Source organism: Taurulus bubalis (assembly GCF_910589615.1).
Source record: "Taurulus bubalis genome assembly, chromosome: 9".
Lineage (NCBI taxonomy): Eukaryota > Metazoa > Chordata > Actinopteri > Perciformes > Cottidae > Taurulus > Taurulus bubalis.
The window spans coordinates 1442892-1452477 of NC_136597.1; the positions used below are offsets into that span (position 1 = coordinate 1442892).

Below are 9586 nucleotides of genomic sequence, written 5' to 3' on the forward strand. Positions count from 1 at the left end.
TAGACAGACAATAGTCTTTCTCGGGGCATTTGCAGACAGAAACAAGACGGTAAACTTTGCGTCATGTCTCCACTTTGTCTGGAGGAGAACTGAGTCACCACTGAAAACATTTCCTCTGACAACTGGAGCACAGAAACGCAGCAGAATGCAGAAAGAGCTCCAACTCAAGGTTTCCACGGCAGTCGGGTTGTTCCTAAACAAGGATGTCCAGGTCAGAGCAGCTGGCAGGGTCTATTTGTTCTCCTACGCTACGTTGTGCTTCAAGCAGCATTGATCACGTCATGGGGTCCAAAGAGAGTTCATATCTCCCAGTTCACCAACCAGTGGACTTTACGTTGTGGGAGTAGAGAAAAAAAAACTAAAACGGAGCAGTCATGAATGCCATACTCTTTTTTTGTGAATCAAAATGTGAACATTGTCTGATGATAGGCCCTTTAATTTCATACTTTCTAACAGCTTCAAGCCATAATGCATTTGTTAGGGACCATCTTCCCCTGGGGAGAGTGGGATTGAGTGAACATCCTCCTGTGTGTGTTCATGGTAATGCAGACACAACAATGTGGCTCATTCTATGAAGCTTTGTGGGCCCGAGGAAGAGGATAGATCAGGTTTTGAGGACACAGAATCTATTGTTTTTGCAGCGCCGCTTTATCTTCTCTGTGAAGGACAAAGTACGAGAGGAATGTCATGCAGCTGTCAGAATAGTCAGAGCAGCAGGAGTCTGCAAAGCACGGAAAAGTTAGAAATCTAGAAAAATATATTTATATACTTCTTAAAAAGACATAACCACACTGTCTATGTGGAAACTGCCATAACTGACCAATGAGATTAGCATATTGTGAGCAGTCAATTTCCATCTCTGTCTGAATCAGTCAAATATAAAAACCTTATTCTCTGTTTAGTCCAATCAGAAGAAGGGAACATTGTGTGTTTAGTTTATCATCAGAAAGTATACCAAGTTTTTTAGATACTTCAGTCTTGAGCTGCAGGGGTCAAAGAGCAGGAGGGCATCAGTCACAGCTCCTCTGGTGGCGCATCAGAGGTTAAACCAACACACATTACATATGTGGAGCTGTTGGGACAGCATTAGTGTGTGTGTGTGTGTGTGTGTGTGTGTGTGTGTGTGTGTGTGTGTGTGTGTGTGTGTGTGTGTGTGTGTGTGTGTGGGGGGGGGTGGGTGGTAGTAGAGGACCGGGGCAGCAGTAGTCCTCAGTGTTTCCTGCAGCCGGTCAGGATGAGAGCAGCGCTGCTGGTTGTGTCTCTCCTTCCTCTGCTGGCGGCCACAGCCCAGTCGGCACCAGGTAAGAACCTTTAGTCTCACCTCCAGGACACGCTGCCTGACGAGAGCTCAGCTTTTATAACGTCCTATCAGCCGAAGAGTGGAACAAATAACAGTTACAGAGGAGGAGAATGACAATATTTGGCTAAATGTAACTTTTCAGGAGCTAACAATAGCAGCTCTGTTGTGACTGAGTGGGTTTTAAAGGCTTTTCTAAAACAATACCTGGATCAAGGGATTTCCAAACAAGTAATCTGGATTGACACTGCAACTTCAATGGCTTTGGCCACTTTAACTACATTATATAATGTTTATTCCGTCTGTATATTTAATACTGTGCTGTATTCTTCTTTACTGTTTTTATTACTGTTTATTTATATTACTTGATTTTATTTACTATGTGTCTCTTGTGTGCACTGCTGCTGTAATCCTGCAATTTCCCCACTGCGGGACTAATAAAGGATTATCTTATGTGATCTTATCTTATTCAAAAAACAAAAACAATACGTGGGACATGTCTGTCCGTGATGTAAAACAAACATTATCGTAGCCTTGCACAAACACACCTCTCTACACAGTAAAACCCACAGTGTCAAAGTCCATGGACTCTTTCAGTTATTCCAACAACAGCTTGAGTAAGATGCTGCCTAGTGCTGCTGTTAAAGCAGGGTTAGTTGGTTATCTCAGAGTTAGTAAGATGCTGTTAAAACAGGGTTAGTAAGATGCTGTTAAAACAGGGTTAGTTGGTTATCTCAGAGTTAGTAAGATGCTGTTAAAGCAGGGTTAGTTGGTTATCTCAGGGTTAGTAAGATGCTGTTAAAACAGGGTTAGTAAGATGCTGTTAAAGCAGGGTTAGTAGGTTATCTCAGGGTTAGAAAGATGCTGTTAAAACAGGGTTGGTAGGATATCTCAGGGTTGGTAAGATGCTGCCTGTCAGAAGGACTCTCGTCACCTCATTTCCAACCAATCTGGATTTTTCCCGGCGCCGTCTCCTGAACGTCACTGTGAACCCTTCTGCTGATGAGGACACGATCAACAAGACGAGGAAACTGACATGATGTCTATCGCTGCATGATCCTTCAGTATTGCACATACATGATCTGCTTTACTTTAAACCATGTGAAGTTCAATGCAGTGTGAATGGCAGATTCCTCCTTCTACATTGTCCCTTATTGTTATGCAGATCTAAGGCCATTGTGTTGATTGTTGGCCTGCACAATAAAGAGATGTGAGATGCTTTATTTTATGGTAACTGATGATTTTTCCATTGACACGGTGCATGTCAATGGTGGTTAGCATGTTACACTGTGAGAGTCAATGATCAACACAGCAGTAACATCAACACTTACTAGAGTTAACTTTTTACAGCTATACAGTGTTAATGAACTGTGGAATTTAACTTGATTAGAGTTGATTTGTTATCACAAGAGTTAAAATATCAACACTAATGAATGACGTTTCCACTCCAGAGTTATGTAACCTGCAGTGTTACATTTGATTACCACTATACAGTGTTAGGCAGTGTTACATTTTAACTCTGTATAGAGTTGATTAAGCACCATTTCCGATTGGGACCAAACACACTGGGCAATACTGTAGCTCTGTGAGTTGCTTTAACCTGCATCCTGTGCTGTCACCTGGACCTTCAGCAGGGAGCGACGGCCCTGTGGTCTCTCTGAAGAACGGCCGGGTCCGAGGGCAGTACGTGGCGGTGAAGGGCTCGGAGAGGAGGGTGCAGCGGTTCCTGGGGCTCCCCTTCGCCCGGGCCCCCGTGGGGCCCCTGCGCTTTGCGGCTCCCCAGGATGCGGAGCCGTGGGACGGGGAGAGAGACGGCACTCACCAGCCGCCCATGTAAGACCGGGCGGCCTGAGTCATCCGTCTGAGGAGCATCGCTGTCTCTCTGGGTGACGCACTCTCTGTCTCTCTGTTCCAGGTGCATCCAAGACCCACAACTAGTGGTGAACCTGTCTAAGTCCATGTCGATGCGGTACAGCCCTCCAGAGCTGTCAGAGGACTGCCTGTACCTGAACGTGTACGCGCCGGCTGAGGCAGCGGGAGGGAGCAGAGTGCCGGTGGGTTGAGCCCCCAGGGGAGGTGTGGTCCAGCACAGCGTGACGGGACTGCACTGGCACTATCATGCTACCGTTGTCCAGCCGCTCTTCATTCATTCACCTGATTCAAACTGAGCTCTTATGTGTGTTCCATTTTACCACCAAGTGTCCTCATGGCAACACACAGCCGACATTATCACAGTGGGTATTTCAGCATCAGGACATCAGGAAGTCTCTACATCTTCCACCGTGAACTAAAAACACATCTTTTTCGACTACACCTTGACTAAGGAAGGCAGCGCCTAGTATCACTTTAGTAGCTCTTACATGTCTCCTACTGATGGCACTTTGTAGTTTAACTTTATTGAAGACATTGTACTTTCTTGATTCTTGTTGTTCTGAGTGTGTCCTCATGGTTGAATAGTGCATTCAACCATGAGGACACACTCAGAACAACAAGAATGCATCATTGTAAGTCACTTTGGATAAATGTGTAATGTTTTTGGACTATAAAGCAGGTATTCAGACACTGTGCCTTTAAATGAGCTGTCACAGCTATGACACTTCATCTACTTTCAGTGCTTTCTAGTTGACTAGAAGCCTCAACTGCTTTCATCTCTTACTCTTATTTCACTTTAACATGCAGGTCATTCTTTTAATGTTTACACTACTTTCAGTGCTCACGTCATACTCTACAGTGATGATGGTGCAATCAGTGTTTAATGGACACGCCCCTATTGCCTCTAAGCAGTGTAGTAACCAGCATACATCAGTGTAGTAACCAGCATACATCAGTGTAGTAACCAGCATACATCAGTGTAGTAACCAGCATACATCAGTGTAGTAACCAGCATACATCAGTGTAGTAACCAGCATACATCAGTGTGGAGTGGGCCTGCCTGTAGTCTTCCTGTGTTGCCGTATGGAGGGCTCAGCCTGCCTGTAGTCTTCCTGTGTTACCCTATGTAGCTCAGCGGCTGCTTCCTGTGTGTCAGGTGATGCTGTGGATCCACGGAGGAGGTCTGTCGATGGGCGCGGCTTCCCAGTATGACGGCGCTGCACTGGCTGCGTATGAGAACATAGTGATGGTTATTATCCAGTATCGCCTCGGCATCCTGGGATTCCTGAGGTGAGACTGTGTTGAAGGTGTCCAGGTACCACAGAGCGTCCCAGTGAGGCTGTCTAATGACACAAGGTGTTCCTGTGCCTCAGCACTGGAGACCAGCACTCCCAGGGGAACTGGGGCCTCCTGGACCAGCTGGCAGCGCTGAGGTGGGTGAAGGAAAACATCCAGAGCTTTGGGGGAGACCCACACGCCGTCACTGTGGCTGGAGAGTCTGCAGGAGGCATCAGCGCCTCTATACTGGTACGTCACACTGGTACACACACTATACTGGTACGTCACACTGGTACACACACTCTATACTGGTACGTCACACTGGTACACACACTCTATACTGGTACGTCACACTGGTACACACACTATACTGGTACGTCACACTGGTACACACACTCTATACTGGTACGTCACACTGGTACACACACTCTATACTGGTACGTCACACTGGTACACACACTCTATACTGGTACGTCACACTGGTACACACACTATACTGGTACGTCACACTGGTACACACACTCTATACTGGTACGTCACACTGGTACACACACTCTATACTGGTACGTCACACTGGTACACACACTATACTGGTACGTCACACTGGTACACACACTCTATACTGGTACGTCACACTGGTACACACACTATACTGGTACGTCACACTGGTACACACACTCTATACTGGTACGTCACACTGGTACAAACACTCTATACTGGTACGTCACACTGGTACACACACTCTATACTGGTACGTCACACACTCTATACTGGTACGTCACACACTCTATACTGGTACGTCACACACTCTATACTGGTACGTCACACTGGTACACACACTCTATACTGGTACGTCACACTGGTACACACACTCTATACTGGTACGTCACACTGGTACACACACTCTATACTGGTACGTCACACTGGTACACACACTCTATACTGGTACGTCACACTGGTACACACACTCTATACTGGTACGTCACACTGGTACACACACTCTATACTGGTACGTCACACTGGTACACACACTCTATACTGGTACGTCACACTGGTACACACACTCTATACTGGTACGTCACACACTCTATACTGGTACACACACTCTATACTGGTACGTCACACTGGTACACACACTCTATACTGGTACGTCACACACTCTATACTGGTACGTCACACTGGTACACACACTCTATACTGGTACGTCACACTGGTACACACACTCTATACTGGTACGTCACACTGGTACACACACTCTATACTGGTACGTCACACTGGTACACACACTCTATACTGGTACGTCAGACACTCTATACTGGTACACACACTCTATACTGGTACGTCACACACTCTATACTGGTACACACACTCTATACTGGTACATCACACTGGTACACACACTCTATACTGGTACGTCACACACACTTTATACTGGTACACACACTCTATACTGGTACGTCACACACTTTATACTGGTACGTCACACTGGTACACACACTCTATACTGGTATGTCACACTGGTACACACACTCTATACTGGTGCGTCACACACTCTATACTGGTACACACACTCTATACTGGTACACACACTCTATACTGGTACACACACTCTATACTGGTATGTCACACTGGTACACACACTCTATACTGGTACACACACTCTATACTGGTACACACACTCTATACTGGTACACACACTCTATACTGGTACGTCACACTGGTACACACACTCTATACTGGTACGTCACACTGGTACACACACTCTATACTGGTACACACACTCTATACTGGTACGTCACACTGGTACACACACTCTATACTGGTACACACACTCTATACTGGTACGTCACACATTCTATACTGGTACACACACTCTATACTGGTACACACACTCTATACTGGTACGTCACACTGGTACACACACTCAATACTGGTACGTCACACACACTCTATACTGGTACGTCACACTGGTACACACACTCTATACTGGTACGTCACACTGGTACACACACTCTATACTGGTGCGTCACACACTCTATACTGGTACGTCACACTGGTACACACACTCTATACTGGTACACACACTCTATACTGGTACACACACTCTATACTGGTACGTCACACACTATACTGGTACACACACTCTATACTGGTACGTCACACACTATACTGGTACACACACTCGATACTGGTACGTCACACACTCTATACTGGTACACACACTCTATACTGGTACACACACTCTATACTGGTACACACACTCTATACTGGTACGTCACACTGGTACACACACTCTATACTGGTACGTCACACTGGTACACACACTCTATACTGGTACGTCACACTGGTACACACACTCTATACTGGTACGTCACACTGGTACACACACTCTATACTGGTACACACATTCTATACTGGTACGTTACACACACTCTATACTGGTATGTTACACACTCTATACTGGTACACACACTCTATACTGGTACGTCACACTGGTACACACACTCTATACTGGTACACACATTCTATACTGGTACGTTACACACACTCTATACTGGTATGTTACACACTCTATACTGGTACACACACTCTATACTGGTACACACACTCTATACTGGTACGTCACACTGGTACACACACTCTTTACTGGTACGTCACACTGGTACACACACTCTATACTGGTACACACACTCTATACTGGTACACACACTCTATACTGGTACATCACACTGGTACACACACTCTATACTGGTACACACACTCTATACTGGTACGTCACACTGGTACACACACTCTTTACTGGTACGTCACACTGGTACACACACTCTATACTGGTACACACACTCTATACTGGTACACACACTCTATACTGGTACATCACACTGGTACACACACTCTATACTGGTACGTCACACTGGTACACACACTCTATACTGGTACACACACTCTATACTGGTACACACACTCTATACTGGTACGTCACACTGGTACACACACTCTATACTGGTACACACACTCTATACTGGTACACACACTCTATACTGGTACGTCACACTGGTACACACACTCTTTACTGGTACGTCACACTGGTACACACACTCTATACTGGTACACACACTCTATACTGGTACACACACTCTATACTGGTACATCACACTGGTACACACACTCTATACTGGTACACACACTCTATACTGGTACGTCACACTGGCACACACACTCTATACTGGTACGTCACACTGGTACACACACTCTATACTGGTACACACATTCTATACTGGTACGTTACACACACTCTATACTGGTATGTTACACACTCTATACTGGTACGTGTCACACACAGGTCTGATTAATGAGTGCACTGTGATGACGTGAATGCTTGTGTGTCATCTCTTCTGCACAGACTCTCAGTCCACAAGCAAAAGGACTGTTTCAGAGGGCAATCTTCCAAAGTGGAGTGGCAACTCTTGGGACCTACACTACAAAGCATCCTCTGGCTCATGCCAAGGTACTGTCATGTGTGAACCGAGCAGATTAGCATGTTTTGAACATGTACTATGAACAAAGCAGTGTTCATTGGTTTGGGGGGCACATGATGAATTAAGATAACTAAACAATGACATATTATCACCTGATAAAGTTGTCATGACAAATATGTTTCAATTTAAATATCCACCAAACTTAAAGCGGTATAAGATGTTCATTGAGTCTGGTTTGTGTAAGAACAGCCTGTACGCTCCTTGTAGCTCTGCTTTGGTCTCCAGCAGCTCTCTGTAGCTGCTAAAGTCACTAGCTAGTCACTAGCTTTGTCCTGATCCGATGTGAGGTCCCGGGACAGGGATGTTATGTGTACAGATTGTAAAGCCCTCCGAGGATAATTTGTATTTGTGATTTTGGGCTATATAAAATAAACTGAATTGAATTGAATGAGAGCAGAGTCCCGGGCCGGAACAACTAAATAATGGTCTAGAACGGACTACGAAGCTCCGTAGGGTTGAGGGGACTGCAGAGTTGGGAAATATATGTTACCTAATTTAAATTACACATAGCCGTTTGATCTACTGTTGTTATAAACATGTGTAAGAGAGCAGCTAGGAGTTATCCAGTTCAATGGAGAACAGATCCAGCAGAATTGCTAATGTGCTGTAACGGCATTTTACATTGTAGTTTCCAGGCTTTGGCTCTTAGCGCTGTCATGCTATCATTAAACAGAATGAACCTCTGTAAAGCCGAGGTTCAGAGGCCGTCTGTGTTCACGGCTCTCTTGCTTTACGTAGATTGTTGCCCACCTTACTGGATGCGACGGCGGCAGCACGGAGGAACTGGTGCAGTGTGTGAGGGGGAAGAGTCAAGACGAGCTCGTTGATGCAACTAAAAAGGTAAATGGTCTCGTTATGGAAACTCATTGTGTGATTTATTGCATTTCCTGGATCCTTCTGTTACCAGTTGGATAAGGAGGCCAACACTAACCAGAAAACCTTCTAATTGTACTAAGTTCTGTGTGTTTCCAGATGGAAGAACATTTCGAGGTTGTGGATAAACTAAAAATCATATATTTTATACAGAAACCAGCTGGAATTCTCACACAGAGTGAGCAAACTAATAGAAGCCTCACAGTAAAAAGCTTCAGCATAAAATGCCAATATGAATTCTTACTTTCGCCAGCAGGTGGCAGCATGTGAACAGCCACTGAAAGTTGTGTCAAGATTCAAGCTATCTGTATTGTCATATGCACAGATACCAGACGTTACTCTGTACTGTTCCCTGTGTGCAGATGAGAGTCTACCTGGGAGCCGTGGTGGACGGGGAGTTCCTCACAGACACGGCAGAGGAGCTGCTCAAGAGGGGAGAGGTGCTGAGGGTCCCAGTGATGATGGGAATAACCAACCACGAGTTCGGATGGATCCTGCCTCAGGTCTCTCAGTAGTCAGAGTATTCAGACATGACACAGGTCCAGTCCCTCCTGGTGAACTCATTGAGTCTTTGCCCTCCACAGAACTTCGCCCCTCCTGGCTGGGAGACCGGCATGAACAGAGAGTCTGTGATGGCCGTGATGAACATGTTCTATCCTGCAGGGGTGAGATCTGCTATTTCATGATTGGTTGACTTTAATGGAAGCTGGGGAAAACATCCAGACGT

The 9586-nt window shown here is 45.5% G+C and overlaps 1 protein-coding gene across 1 annotated transcript in view; it reads left to right on the forward strand.

Annotated features, from left to right (window-relative positions):
• Positions 1-1234: 1234 nt before the first annotated feature.
• Positions 1235-9586, forward strand: part of ces3 (carboxylesterase 3) — a gene marked incomplete at both ends in the record, with an annotated part of 11381 nt that continues 3029 nt past the window's right edge. The window contains 9 exons of the mRNA XM_079223212.1: positions 1235-1301; positions 2932-3130; positions 3213-3351; positions 4326-4459; positions 4543-4696; positions 7851-7955; positions 8725-8826; positions 9222-9362; positions 9444-9524. Of these exons, the coding sequence (XP_079079338.1) occupies positions 1235-1301; positions 2932-3130; positions 3213-3351; positions 4326-4459; positions 4543-4696; positions 7851-7955; positions 8725-8826; positions 9222-9362; positions 9444-9524 (1122 nt within the window). The remainder of the gene's footprint in view (positions 1302-2931; positions 3131-3212; positions 3352-4325; positions 4460-4542; positions 4697-7850; positions 7956-8724; positions 8827-9221; positions 9363-9443; positions 9525-9586) is intronic.